This window comes from Pongo abelii, chromosome 15 (assembly GCF_028885655.2).
Source record: "Pongo abelii isolate AG06213 chromosome 15, NHGRI_mPonAbe1-v2.0_pri, whole genome shotgun sequence".
NCBI lineage: Eukaryota > Metazoa > Chordata > Mammalia > Primates > Hominidae > Pongo > Pongo abelii.
In genome coordinates this window covers 100741734-100757626 of record NC_072000.2, presented here as the reverse complement: position 1 = coordinate 100757626, position 15893 = coordinate 100741734, and the positions used below count along the sequence as shown (strand labels likewise).

At 36.7% G+C, this 15893-nt stretch overlaps 1 protein-coding gene across 6 annotated transcripts in view; it reads left to right on the top strand.

Annotated features, from left to right (window-relative positions):
- ATG2B (autophagy related 2B) overlaps nucleotides 1–15893 on the top strand; it is an 80158-nt gene that overhangs the window by 8532 nt on the left and 55733 nt on the right. For all 6 annotated transcript variants that reach the window (XR_008513205.2, XR_008513204.2, XM_024231833.3 and 3 more), the window contains exons 2-6: nucleotides 7154–7316; nucleotides 9103–9255; nucleotides 9729–9831; nucleotides 11085–11247; nucleotides 12665–12844. Coding sequence is in view for 4 of the 6 variants with exons in the window: in XM_024231833.3 (XP_024087601.3) it covers nucleotides 7154–7316; nucleotides 9103–9255; nucleotides 9729–9831; nucleotides 11085–11247; nucleotides 12665–12844 (762 nt within the window). In the remaining 2 variants the exon portion in view is untranslated. The remainder of the gene's footprint in view (nucleotides 1–7153; nucleotides 7317–9102; nucleotides 9256–9728; nucleotides 9832–11084; nucleotides 11248–12664; nucleotides 12845–15893) is intronic.

Sequence of the window (15893 nt, the reverse complement as noted above, 5' to 3'; positions counted from 1 at the left end):
AAATGCCCATCAGTGATAGACTGGATAAAGAAAGTATACATACACACAGTGGACTACTATGCAGCCGTAAAAAGGAATGAGATCACGTCCTTTGCAGGCACGTGGATGGAGCTGGAAGCCATTATCTTTGGCAGACTGATGCAGGAACAGAAAACCAAATACTGTATGTTCTCAAGTGGAAGCTGAGTGATGAGAACACATGGACACATGGTGGGAACAACACCCGCAAGTGGCCTGTCAGAGGGTGAGGAGTGAGAGCATCAGGAAGAATAGCTAATGGATACTGGGCTTAATACCTAGGTGATGGGACGATCTGTGCAGCAAACCACCATGGGACACATTTACCTATGTAACAAACCTGGATGTACTACACATGTATCCCTGAACTTAAAAGTTGGAAAAAATAAATGAAGGAGTGGTCTTTAACCATGTTTGCTCAATTATCTCTGCAATTTTTTTAAAAAAACTACATATTCCTTGTACATTTAAAATTGACTTACTTTTTTATTATAATTTTAAATAGTTGTAGAGAATAACTTGTTTAAATATTGATATTAAAATATAACTTTTTCATCCAGTGGGATTTAAAAATCGTACACATTATCCATTAAAAAATGCTTGAACAATCTCTTCATTAAAGTTGGAAATTTAACATTGTATCTTTTTCCATTGAACTCCTGTGTCCATTTTACTTTCTTTGCAAGATTCCATTGTAATTTATATAGTTTATGCTTGTCTTTTATTGATAATGCTGCCATTTCTCTACAATAAAAACATATGTAAATTGAAATTGTTTATACTAAATTTTTTCTGTTGCCATTAGGCTTTCTTTTGCATTAAGCAAATATTTTCTAGTGTAACATTTTAATTCCTTTAATGATTTTTATATATATATGTATAATTTTTTTGAGACAGATTCTCGCTGTGTCGCCCTGGCTGGAATGCAGTGGCACAATCTTGGCTCACTGCAACCTCAGCCTCCCAGGTTCCAGCAATTCTCGTACCTCAGCCTCCCGAGTAGCTGAGACTACAGGTCCATGTCACCATGCCTGGCTAATTTTTTGGGTTTTTAGTAGAGACGGGGTTTTACCATGCTGCCTAGGCTGGTCTTGAACTCCTGAGCTCAGGCAATCTGCCTGCCTCAGCCTCTCAAAGTGCTAGGATTACAGGTGTGAGCCACCATGCCCTGCCCAGTATGTATTTTTAAATTGTTTCTTAGTGGTTGCTCTAGGGCTTACTATATTCATTTTATCAGTACAGTCATGTGTTGCTTAACGACAGGGATATGTTCTGAGAAATGGGTCATTAGGCAGTTTTGTTGTGTGTACGTCATAGAGTGTACTTGTCTAAACCCAGTGGTATAACCTACTGTATACCTAGGCTATATAGTACAGCCTATTGCTCCTAGGCTATAAACCTGCACAGCATGTTACTGAATACTGTAGGCAACTGTGACACAATGGTATTTGTGTATCTAAACATAGAAAAGGTATGTACAAATATGGCATAAAATATAAAAAATAAAAGATAAAAATTGATACAGCTGTATGGGGCACTTACCATGAATGGAGCTTGCAGGACTAGAAAATCCTCTGAGTCAGTGAGTGAATGTGAAGGCCTGGGACATCACTCTCCACTACTGTAGACTTTATAAACACTGTACACTTTGGCTGGACTGTATTAATAAAGACATCTTTCTTTTTCAATAATAAGTTAACCTGAGGTTACAGTAACTTTATAAACTTTAAAAAATTTTTTAAACTTTTTGTTTCTTTTGTAATAACATTTAGCTTAAACACACATTGTACAGCTATGCAAAAATATTTTTTCTTTATATTCTTATGCTATAAGCATTTTTTTGTATTTTTAATTTTTTTTAATTTTTAAACTTTTTTGTCAAAAACTAAGACACAGACACAGCCTAGGCCTACACAGGGTAAGGATCATCAATGTCACCACCTTCTACCTCCACATCTTGTTCCACTGGAAGATCTTCAAGGACAATAACATGCATGGAGCTGTCCTTTCCTATGATAACCATGCCTTCTTCTGGGTACCTCCTGAAAGAACTGCCTCAGCCTGTTTCACAGTTAACTTTTTTTTTTTTTAAAGTAGGAGTATACTCTAAAATAATGATTAAATTGTATAGTATAGGTATTAAAACAGAAGCCAGTAGCATAGTTGTTTATTATCACTCTCAAGTATTATGTACTGTGTATAACTGTTTGTGCTAGACTTATGACTGGCAGAGCAAGAGGTTTATTTACACCAGCATCACCACAGATATGTGAGTAATGTGTTGTGCTGTATTGCCTCATGATGGCTGCGATGTCACTAAGGTGATAGGAATTTTTCAGCTCCATTATAATCTTACAGGACCACTATCCTATATATGGTCTGTCGTTGACAGATGTCCTTCTGTGATGCATAACTTTATTTCCTTCAGATAATCATGGGGCTTTAAGTGTTACTTTTCTTCTGGATTGTGTTGTAATTACAATTATTGTTAAGTGTATAGTTGATCATAACAGTATAAATTTATGCATTTTGATAAGCATAAAAATTTTTTTTCTTTTTTTTTGAGACAAGGTCTTGCTGTGTCACCCAGGCTTGGGTGCAGTGGGTGATCACAACTCACTGCAGCCTTGACCTCCTGGGATCAAGCGATTATCCCCACCTTAGCCCACCAAGGAGCTGGGACTACAGGCATGGGCTACCATGCCGTCTAATTTTTTTTTTTTTTTTTTTTTCTTTTTTTGAGACGGAGTCTAGCTCTGCCTCCCAGGCTGGAGTGCAGTGGCGCGATTTTGGCTCACTGTAACCTCCGCCTCCCGGGTTCAAGTGATTCTCCTACCTCAGCCTCCCGAGTAGCTGGGATTATAGGCGTGGGCCACCATGCCCGACTAATTTTTGTATTTTTAGTAGAGACAGGGTTTCACCATGTTGGCCAGGCTGGTCTCAAACTCCTGACCTCAGGCGATCTGCCTGCCTCGGCCTCCCAAAGTGCTGAGATTACAGGCTTGAGCCACTGCGCCTGGCCAATTTTTGTATTTTTTGTAGAGACGAGTTTCACCATGTCACCCAGGATGGTCTCAAATTCCTGGACTTAAGCAGTCCTCCTGCCTCTTTCTCCCAAATTGCTGGGACTACTGGCATGAGCCACTGTACCCAGCAAACATAAAAACTTTTACTGGAAATAAATTTCTTAATAATAGAGGTTGGTTGTGATCCCCTCCTCCCTAATTTGTTAGTGCATGCATAGGTGAATATACTTATAGCTGGAATTCAGTAGGGCTCGGCGCACATTTTATTCTATATTAAAAAATAGAGACAAGCTTGAGAAATACTGATGTTATAAATCAGTAGATGAGAATTGAGAGATTTTGCAGGAGCAACATCACTGAGTTCTTTGAATTTCTGAGTGTCATGCCAAAAAAAGTATAAGATGGGAAAAGATAGAAAATGTACTGCTGGCCCTGTCTGGAGGTTTTTATACCTTAGACAGCACATAAGGGAGAATTTCTGAAGGGAGGAAAAATATGGCTTTTTTGGCTAAGTGGGAGAAGGAAGATTGTACAAGGAACTATGGGATAGGAGACCCAGCATGATGCCACCACTGTCTGTAGTCTTCTCAGTCCGTTTTAAGAAAGAATATGTCTGGATGCTTATACCTTAAAACCATCCATGCCCATGTACTCCTGGGAAAGTCTTTAGGATTATACAAATGTCAGCATGAAGAAAGCCTTTTAAAGTAGTAATCTCCAAAAATAAAACGAGCCGATCAAGTCTCACTATTCAACACTAGGGTATAGACAAAGAATTATAATACTACCCTATGCAATGTAGCATGCAGGAAGCACTTTACATACAAGCCGGCATTTGATAAATATTTGTTATTTTAATTTGAAAAGTAAATTGTCTTTTAAAAATTGCATTTACATTCATTCTGTCTGTCTCCTGTTGTAGTCTGGTTTGCTCCACCATGCCACTGAAATTGCTGTTAATGGGATCACCAGTACTTTAAATATTACTGATTTCAGTAGACATTTAAAAATCTTTGACTTCTTGTTAGCTTTTGTTGAGCTTGACCACTCTTCTCTGTCATGTCGTTCTTCCATGATTTTCTGGGACATGAACCTCTTTCAATTTTCCTTCTACGTCTCTGTTTGCTTTTTTCTAATTTCTTCTGCAGGCTCCTCTTTCATAACCCTTTTCTTAAATATTGGTGTCTATGAGTTCTGTCTTAAGCCACCTCTCATTTTACTCCATATAAGTTCCCAAGCATTTCTCTCCTCACGCTGTGGCTTCAGTTACCCATTTGTTTATTATTTTATTATTTTTTTGAGACAGGGTCTTCCTAAGTTGCTCAGGCTGGAGTATAGGGGCACAGTCTTGGCTCACTGTAACCTCTGCCTCCTCCTGGGCTTCAGCATTCCTCCCACCTCGGCTTCTCCAGTAGCTGGGATGACAGGTGTGCGTCGCTACACTTGGTTCATTTTTGAATTTCTTGTAGAGACAGGGTTTTGATGTGTTGCCCAGGCTGGTCTCAAACTGCTCAGCTTAAGATCCTCCCGCCTCGGCTTCCCAGTGTAGGAGTTAAAGGCGTGAGTCGCCATACCCGACCTACCCTCTGTGTTTGTAATGTTAATCTGTATCTCCGGCCCAGATGGCTCTCCTGAGCTCTAGCTGGAGGAAGCTCCCGCTTCCTCCTTAGCACCTCTACCTAGATGTCTCCTTAAATGTGTACTTTGGAAGTGAACTTCTCATCTTCCCTCTAACCTGCTTCCCTGTGTTTCTGTATCTCAGTAAATGACACCTCTATCTAAGCAATTGCCCAAGCCAGCCTCCTAAGTGTCATTCATAATTCTTTCTTTCTTTTACCCGTCATGATGTCAATTATTCCACTTCCTAAATATGTTACAAAAATTTATCCACTTGTGACTGTCCTCAGTGTTGCTATCTGTGCCAAACCAGCCTCTCTAGCTTCTATTACTCGTAACAGCCTTCCTGCTGGCATCTTCCCTTCATGCTGTACATGGCAACTGAAGGGGCCCACTCAAAGTTTGAATCTCATCATGGCGTCCTTGCTTAAAGCCCTTCAATGGCTTCACATCACCCTTAAGATAAATTTCAGACTCTTTAACATGCATTACAGGGCTCTTTGGATCTTACTCTTCCTTATCTACATAGCCTTGTCTCTGGGTCTTCGCCCTGGCACACTGAAGCCTAAAGTAACTTTTCTTTTTCAAATACTGTGATGTATCAAATATGTGTGCATGTATTTCTTTGACTTCTGCTTTCTTTGAATCCTTCCACATGCTTTGTTTTTGCCTGGACCATTTTGCCTGATTAACTCCTTCTGGTCTTCTGGTCCCAGCTTAAAATAGCACTCCTTCAAGTGGGCTGCCTCGAATCTGCAGGTTAGGTTCTATTATGTGTTCAAATAGCACAGTGTGTTTCCTCTGTATATAATCATCACACTTTAATTGCTTGTCTCTTTCATGGTATACTATCTTGTAAGCTTAGCGAGGACCGGGATCATCTTTATCTTGGTCTCTGCTTTCTTTTTAATTTTTAACTTTTAATTTTTGTGGGTACATAGTAGGTGTATATATTAATGGGGTACGTGAGATATTTGACACAGGCATACAATGCCTAATAATTACATCAGGGTAAAAGGGGTGTGCATCACCTCAGGCATTTATCCTTTGTGTTACATATCGTTCAGTTGTGCTCTTTCGGTTATTTAAAAATGTACAATAAATTACTGACTGTAGCTACCTCGTTGTGCTATTAATTACTAGATCTTACTCATTTTTTTTTGAGATGGAGTCCCCTGTCGCCCAGGCTGGAGTGCAGCGGCTCACTGTAGCCTCCGCCTCCTGGGTCCAAGTGATTCTCTTGTTTCAGCCTCCCAAGTAGCTGGAATTACAGGCACGTCCTACCATGCCTGGCTAATTTTTGTAATTTTAGTAGAGACGGGGTTTCACCGTGTTGGCCAGGCTGGTCTTGAACTGCTGACCTCGAGAGATCTGCCTATCTCAGCCTCCCAAAGTGCCGGGATTATAGGTGTGAGCCACCATGCCTGGCCCTTGGGCTTATTTATTTTAACTATATTTTTGTACCCATTAACCATCCCCGCTACCCTACTACCCTTCCCAGCCTCTGGTAACCATCCTTCTGCTATCACCATGAGTTCAATTGTTTTAATTTTTAGCTTCCATGGATAAGTGAGAACATGCAAAGTTTGTTTTTCTGTGCCTGGCTTATTTCATATAACATAATGACCTCTAGTTCCATTCATGTTGTTGCAAATGACAGGATCTCATTCATTTTCATGGCTGAATAGTACTCCATTGTATATATGTACCACATTTTCTTTATCCATTCATCTGTTAATGGACACTTAGGTTGCTTCCAAATCTTGGCTATTGTGAATATTGCTGCAGTAAACATGGGAGCGTGGATATCTCTTCGATAAACTGATTTCCTTTTTTGGGGGCTATACCTAGCAGTGGGATTGCCGAATCATATAGTAGTTCTATGTTTAGTTTTTTTGAGGAACCTCCAAATTGTTCTCCATAGTGGGTGTAATAATTTACAATTCCACCAACAGTGTATGAGGGTTGCCTTTGCTCCACATCATCTCCAGCATTTGTTAATTGCCTGTCTTTTGGATAGAAGCCATTTTAGCTGTAGTGAGATGATATCACATTGTAGTTTTCATTTGTGTTTCTCCGATGGTCAGTGATGTTGAGCGCCTTTTCACATGCCTGTTTGCCATTTGTATGTCTTCTTTTGAGGAATGTCTATTCAAATCATTTGCCCATTTCTTAGTAGGATTATTAGATTTTTTTCCTGTAGAGTTGTTTGAGCTCCTTATATGTTCTGATTAGTAATCCTGGGTCAGATAGATAGTTTGCAAATATTTTCTGCCGTTCTGCGGGTTATCCCTTCACTTTGTTAATTGTGTCCTTTGCGCTGTAGAAGCATTTGTCCACTTTTGCTTTGATTGCCTGTACTTGTGGAAGTCTCTGCTTTCCTTATACCTAGTGCCTAACACATGTGTGGGCGTATTTGACAGCTTTGAATAAGTTCACAACTTTGTGTTCTTGTTCTTGTGATTCAAAATGAACCTGTTTTTTCTCCTTAGTGTCTCAATGAGATCTTGGAGTCAGCAGATGCACCCTTAGAAGTCACTGAAGGATTCATTCAGTCAATTTCCCTGTCAGTTCCATGGGGCTCTTTACTGCAGGATAATTGTGCACTGGAAGTGAGAGGATTAGAAATGGTCTTCCGGCCTAGACCTCGCCCAGGTTGGTGTGTTGTTATGTTTCTGTTTTGTGTGTTTCTGTTTTTATTCTTCAGAGACTGGGAAAGTAACCTGATTACATTAAATTTAGTATTTTTGCTTTGTATTTGTGAAATTTTCAGTTGATAATACATTACGACTTGGCTGTTTGTAGAATGTGCATGTTTACACATTTAGAGTTGTTTCTTTCCCCGATTATTCACAGAAACTTTAGTATACAGATTATTTGGTTTATTTAATTATTTGTTATCAGTTATCTAAAATGAGACTTGGGTTTTAAAGATTCAAAAAGTATTGTGCCAGAAAGCAAGGAAGAATGCTCAAAGATTGATGGAAAAATGTTAAAGGGACACAGGATTGTGTGTCAGGGGGCTTCCCTTGGCCAAATTTGGGAAAATTTGAGCATTACGAAGAATGATGGCAATAATGGTTTGTAACACATGAAGTAAAAAATCTGTAGGACCATACTGATACAGATAAATAAGTATGTAAGGTGGACAGGTAGAAGGAATGCTCTTCTTTATAAGCAGAATAGCTACTTATAAATATAGAAAAAAATGATTGATAGAATTGACAATCTAGGTCACAGGTATGTTGGTATGCAATGACAGAATTATAATCCCAAGTGCTGCCCAAAACATGAAAGTTTAAATTATATTTAGTAGAATTAAAGTGAAACTCTGTATTTTGAAAACTGATAATGCATGCATGGAAATCGTCTTTAGTAATCTGGCATTTAATTTACAAGAATATTCCATCTTTTAACCATGATGAGTGGATATAATATTTTTCTATGGGAAGGCAAACTTTCAAATATTTTTCTCTTTAAAGCATTCCATTAGAAAGACTTTTAAATTCCATTTTGGAAGGCAGTAATTCTTGCAATCTCTGTCACTTTGCTTTGAATAATGTAGGGAGGTGTGGGGAGAATTTTCTCATGAGGGAAGATCTGGAAATGATTTTTCACATCTCATATGCTTCCTTCTCCAAGGATGCTCTTTTATTTTATCTACATATATACTAATTTCCAAAGCCTGTATCATCTGCTACTTCTGCCACATTTCCTGTTAATTTTCTCAGCTAGAAGGAAATAATTAACAAGAAGAATTAACCTCTTCTTTTAGCTTTCATAATGTTTTCTGTTGACATTCAATAGTTGTCTACTAATCGTATCTTATTTCTTTAACTATATAGTAGGTTCTCTGAGGGCAGAATTTACTATTATTTTTTCTACTTTCAACAGCAGGGTTAGTAAACTATAACCTGCAGGCCAAATTGGTCCTGTCATCTGTTTTTGTTAATAAAGTTTTATTGGAACACAGCCATGCTTATTTGTTTATTTACTTTAATGGCTGTTTTGTGCTATAATATGAGAGTTGAGAAGTTGTGATACAGACCATATGGCCCACAAAATATATTTACTGTCTGACCCTTTACAGAAAAAGTTTGTCAACCCCTGCTTATAATATTTAGAACAGTTCCATGCATCTGTAGGATATCCATTAAGTATTTGTTGAATGAATACATGAATTGATATTTGGTAAAATACAACATGTTATGAGAGCACATTCTCTGGACTTTTTTCTGTGATCTTTTTTTCCTTCTTGGTTATTATAAGGTGATTTTAAATCTCAAGAGTACTTTCTAGAATATTGTTTACCTGGGTAACACCATGATGTTAAAAATCTCTTAAAAGTTTAAGAATTTATTTATTCGAAATGTATTATTTTAAGAACTGGCATTGTTGTAACTCTGAGAAATTATTTAGGATTAATTTATATTTTCCACAGCAACTGGTTCTGAGCCTATGTATTGGTCAAGTTTTATGACCAGCAGTATGCAATTGGCAAAAGAATGTCTTAGCCAGAAACTAACAGATGAACAAGGAGAAGGATCCCAGCCTTTTGAAGGACTTGAAAAGTTTGCTGAAACCATTGAAACAGGTTTGGTGTTACTGAGAATTTTCAAAAATTTAGATTTGATTTAGTAGTTTTGTACCTTCATGTAATAAGCTTTGTATAAGGCAAATCCATTGGAATGGATTTTTAAAAGAATTACTGTTCCCACTTCAGAACTTTAGAATTGAGGTATTTTAAATATTCCATTTAATTGCATGTTTTTTTTTTTGTACCTTAGTTTCTCCATTTATTATGCTTGCATAGTGAATGGATTAGAATACAACAGATAGTGTTAGTTGTTGTCCCAAGCATCTGTTGAGATGTAACATGGTTAAGTGCTCAGTAAGGCAAAATATTTATTACAAAACTCAGGATTTAAGGATTTTAATGGAAAGAAATTCAGCTTCTTTATTTTGTAAACAGAAGTTTTTATCAAACTAGTACTTATTTATTTCTTTGGAGGTTTTTATTTAGCATGTATGTGGTCTCTTACATTGACAATTACTTGTTTACTTTAGTACTAAGAAGAGTAAAAGTCACTTTTATAGATACTGTTTTGAGAATTGAACATGTGCCAGAAAATTCCAAAACTGGAACTGCACTTGAAATTCGAATAGAAAGGTAAGAATTCTTATGTCTGAAAATAAATGACCCTATTGTAACTCTTATATTACATTTTTAGGGAGGTTTTGGAGATTAGAGCTAATGATATGAAAATATTGCATAATTTCAGAGTAAAGTGCTGTTCTTCAAGTTATTTGCTAATTTTATTGTTCTAATTCCATTATTGAAAACTTGAAAGTGCCAGTTGGGGTATAATTATATATAATACCATGTTGAATTTAAATCACGTTGTTCTGTTTTAGTTAATATCAAATCAGAATAATAAGCATTTGAGTGCCACTAAATTTAAGGCATTCCTGTGGGAAAGTTTCAGTTTTTTCATATTAACAATGCAATATTTAGGCATATTTCATTAACGTGAAAGACATTTTTGTTTTGCTGTGCTTAATCTAAGTGCTGCTTTAGTGAGAAAGGCTAAGGCCACTGTTTTGAGGATCCTCTAAGGATTATTTTAAGGTTAATATGTGCAATATTTACTTAAAAAATATAAGTACGTTGCTTTTAGTTTTTTGCATATGCCCACTTGAAGCCCTTATACATAGCTGTAAAGCAAGGTTAATTTACATGCATACACCTAAGCGTTGATTTGAGGCAGTAACTGGTCACCCGTGTGTTAATGCTATGTGAACTGCCAACAGAAATGAGCAGGATGAAGCGTGTACACTGCATGAGCACCAGAGACACTTCGTACATGGATCTACTGGGAGTCTCTACTGAATTTTAAGCAGCTGTGTTATGATTTCTGTCTTTCACAAAACACCTATTAGTAAAACAGTTATTGTTAGCAGATCTTTGGAATAAGGGTCCATTGCCTTAAATAGTAGATTTTTAAAAATCTAAGATTTCATGCATTTAGAACCACATTATATGTTTTGTTTAAACTGAAAATTAGTCACATATAGGAATTCAAGAAACGTCATTTGTGACTTGGAGCCAAATGCTATCACACTGTTACCAAGAGATGTTTTGTGGGGGAGTACAGGAAATGTTTTCCTTAAAACTAACTTAAGGGAGTTATTAATTTTTTTTCTCTCAATTTAAGCCTCATAAAGCTACCTTTTTGGAGTTAAGACCTCTTCATGAAAATATTTACGGTAGTAAAGCACGGTGAGACTGACCGTATTATAGGCATATTCTAAGAAGTGCTAACACTTGAAAAAACCCTTTAACTTAAAAAAGCTATGTGCGTTTCTTATTGTAAATAGGTTTTCCTAGGAGCTTTTTGTAAATGCTTTTTAAAAAAATTTCAGAACTGTATACTGTGATGAAACTGCTGACGAATCCTCAGGAATTAATGTGCATCAACCCACTGCTTTTGCTCACAAGTTACTTCAGCTCTCTGGAGTGTCTCTCTTCTGGGATGAGTTTTCTGCATCAGCCAAATCTTCCCCAGTGTGTTCAACTGCACCAGTGGTAAGAAAAACAAAACAAAAAACCCTAAAACCATAATCATAGATTTTTTAAAAGGTTTAAATGGGGGCTATTAAATTTTGCTAGGGTGTGTAATATGTCTTAATGAATCTCTGTCTTGAGATTTAATGCAAATATTCAGTAATGGTAATATATATTTCAGAGATTTGAAAATACTAATATTTATATTCCTACCAATGTGCTGTGTATTAGTTTGAAAGAGAAATGTTGGGTACTGTATCTTGGGGGAAAATGGTGTAGAAGTTGAGTATCACTAATTCAAAATGCTGGAACTGTGTTTCAGATTTTTGAATATTTTTATAGACATAATGAGGTATCTTGGGGATGGGACCCGAGTCTAAATACAAAACTCATAAAACTCATTTATGGTTTTTTTTTTTTTGGAGAGCGTCTCTTGTCGCCCAGGCTGGTGTGCAGTGGCGCAATCTTGGCTCACTGCAACCTCTGCCTCCCAGATTCAAGGGATTCTCCTGCCTCAGCCTCCTGAGTAGCTGGGATTACAGGCACGTGCTACCATGCCCGGCTAATTTTTGTATTTTTAGTAGAGACGGGGTTTCGCGATGTTGGCCAGGCTGGTCTCGAACTCCTGACCTCAGGCGATCCACCTGCCTCAGCCTCCCAAAGTGCTGAGATTACAGGCGTGAGCCACCACGTCTGGCCCATTTATGTTTCATATATGCCTTATACACATAGCCTAAAGGTAATTTTATACAATATTTTCAATAATTTTGTGCATGAAACAAATATTTGACTGCAGCCCATCACGTGAGGTCAGGTGTATTTTCCTGACCTTGTGGGAGTGTCACATTGGCACTCAAAAAGTTTTGGATTTTGGAGCATTTTGGATTTTGGGTTTTTGGTTTAGAGATGTTTAGCCTATATTAACGTCTAATTTTTTTTTTTTTTTTTTTTTTACAATAAAAGCAGAGGAAATTAAGCAGTGTTCAAATTTACCTTACATAGTGACTGTATTGATGAAACTTTATTCTACAAATCATCTCTTTAAAAAGCTTTATAATTAAGGAACTCTGTTAAATCCCTTCCAAGAGGAGAGTCCTTTTATAAGTCAGTCACTGTATAATTTGCCTTTTTTGTTATTTTACAAATCAGATTTTCTTAATTATACAGTGCCCATTAGGTTTTCTTACTCCTGTAACTTGAACAGACACTGTGCTTTTTTTCATGAAGTCCTTTTTCATAACTTGCTTTTATTACCAGTGGACTGTGCTAACATATTACTGTGTTTCATTTTAGCTATATGATACTGTTTGTCCATTGTAACATCATACAGTTTTACATGTCAAATATTTTATTCTTCTTAAGTTGACATTTATATTTTACATTTCGTTTTATTTATATGAAAGTATTTTAAATAATTATTTTTGTCACTTTATTGTAGGAAACTGAGCCAAAGCTGTCACCTAGCTGGAACCCCAAAATTGTTTATGAGCCACACCCACAGCTAACTAGAAATTTACCAGAGATAGCACCTTCTGACCCAGTGCAGATTGGAGGGTTAATTGGTAGGTTGGAGTTGAGTCTCACGTTGAAACAGAATGAAGTGCTTCCTGGAGCTAAGGTCAGTGTTTGTTTCACTTTCTATAGTAAAACCAAAATAAAAGTACAAGTATTCTTTATTCTATGCAGTGATTCACTGATTGATTACTGCAGATTATCCTGTAACTAGTGTACCGCTGTCACCGAGTTAACATTTTTACTCTCAGTTGATGCTTCTATCCTAGGTCACAAAATTTATGTGAGGATTGCCTTTGCCCTACTGTTGCAGCTTATGTTTTATAAAGAGCTGCCTTCTACACTCACTTTCCCCTATTCTGACAGTTTGAAACTGACAAACCTCTCTTTTTGGTATTGAACATGGTTTCATTAGTTCAGACAACTAGGAATTTATTAAAAAAATTCTATTGTCATAAAATTAAGTTTAAAGGAAAAGAGATTTGGCAAGCAAGAAATCTGTTGAAGGTGTTTTTATAATTATATGTATGTAAAAATATCTAGCCATCTATTTTGCACAGAATGACCATTTTTATATAGTTGTGTAATATTTGTGAAAAGAGATAGACTTTTTCCATTGTCTCATAGCTTTAAAATTTTTTGACATAAAATAAACCTATATAATATATCATCTTTCCTTCTTTTTTTTTGAGATGGGGTCTCCCTCTGTTGCCCAGGCTGGGGTGCAGTGACAAGATCTTGGCTCACTGCAGCCTCAACCTCCTGGGCTCAAGCAACCCTCCCGCCTCAGCCTCGCAAGTAGCTGGGGCTACAGGCACATGCCACCATGCCTGGCTAATTTTTGTATTATGTTTTTTGTAGAGACAGGGTCTCACTATGTTGCCCAAGCTGGTCTCGAACTCCTGGGCTGAAGCAGTTCTTCTTGCTCAGCCTCCCAAAGTGTTGGGATTATGGGCATGAGCCACCTCACCAGGAGCCTTTACTATTTTTAAGTGTAAGTTAAGTGATAATCAGTATATTTATATTCTTTTTCCCTTTATTTCCCCACTGTTCCCAGCCTCTGGTAACCATCAGTCTACTTTTCATGAGTAGGGGAATCTTCATGAGATCCCCTTTTTTAGCTCCTGCCTATGAGTGAGAACGTGCGTTGTCTTTTTGTGCTTGGCTTATGTCACTTAACATAATGGCTTCTAGTTCCATTCATGTTGTTACAAATGACAGGACTTCATTATTTTTTATGGCTTAATAATATTCCATTGTGCATATATACCACATTTTCTTTATCCATTCATCTGTTGATGGATATGTAGGATGAGTCCATATTTTGGTCCATATATGGGTCCATATATAGGATGAGTCCATATATATGTATACACACACACACACACACACACACACACGTGTGTGTGAATATATATCATATATATTCATATCATATATTCTATATAGCATATATTCATATATATCATATATATCACATATAGCATATATTCATATATATCATATATTCACTATGTGAATAGTGTGCTGTAAACATGGCAGTGCAGCTATCTCTTTGGTATATTGCTTTCCTTTCTTGTGGGTATATACCTAATGTGGAATTGCTGAATCATATGGAAGTTCTACTTTTAGTTTTTGTTGTTGTCCCTTTGTTTTCTTTTTTCAAAAATTTCAGTAGTTTTTGGGATACAGGTGGTTTTTGGTTACATAGATGAGTTCTTTAGTGGTAAATTCTGAGATTTTAGTGTACTTGCCACCTGAGCAGTGTACACTATACTCAATATGTTGTCTTTTATCCTTCACCTCCCTCCTAACCTCCCCTCCTCCTGAGTCCCCACAGTCCATTATATACCTCTGTATGTTTTGCATTCTCATAGCTTAGCTCCTGCTTATAAGTGAGAACATATGGTATTTGGTTTTCCATTCCTAAGTTCCTTAACTTATAGTAATGGCCTCCAGTTCCATCCAAGTTGCTGCAAAAGACATTTTGTTCCTTTTTATGGCTGAGTAGTATTTCACTGTGTGTGTGTGTGTAAATATATATACATATATTTGTATATGGTATATATATATGTGGTGTATATGTGTATGTGGTGTGTATATATACCACATAAACATATACACCGTGTATATATATATATATATATATATATATATGCACCACATATATACACCACATGTATGTATATACACCACATACATATATATGTGTATATATATGTGTGTGCATATATATGTGTATATATATATGTGTGCATATATATGTGTATATATATATGTGTGTATATATATATGTATACACACACGCAAACACACACACACACAGTGGAATTGCTGGGTCGAATGGTAGATCTACTTTTAGTTCTTTAAGGAATTTCCATACTGCTTTCCATAGTAGTTGTACTAGTTTACATTCCTACTAGCAGTGTAAAAGTGTTCCTTTTTTACGACATCCATCCCAACATCTATTGTTTTTTGACTTTTTAATTATGGCCATTCTTGCAGGAGTAAGGTGGTATCTCACTGTGTTTTTAATTTGCATTTTCCTGATGATTAGTGAAGTTGAACACTTTCTTGGTTGTTGGCTGTTTAAATATCTTCTTTGAGAAATATATAATCATGTCCCTTGCTCACTTTTTGATGGGATTATTTTTTTCTTGCCGATTTCTTTGAACTCCTTGTAGATTCTGGATATTAGTCCTTTGCTGGATGCATAGTTTACAAATATTTTCTCCTACTCTGTGGGTTGTCTGTTTATTCTGCTGATTATTTTGCTGAGCAGAAGCTTTTTAATTTAATCAGGTCCCATTTATTTTTGTTTTTGTTGCATTCGCTGGGGTCTTAGTCATGAATTCTTTGTCTAAGCCAATGTCCAGAAGAGTTTTTCCAATGTTTTCTTATAGAATTTTTATGGTTTCAAGTCTTATATTTACATCTTTGGTCCATCTTGAGTTGATTTTTATATAGGGTGAGAGATGAGGATCCAGGTTCTTTCTTCCACATGTGGCTTGCCAGTTTTCCCACCATCATTTATTGAATAAGGGGTGTTTTAACCAATTTATGGTTTTGCATTTGATGAAATTCAGCATCCCTTTATGATAAAAACCCTCAACAAAATAGGCACAGAAGGGACTTACCTCAAAGTAATAAAAGAC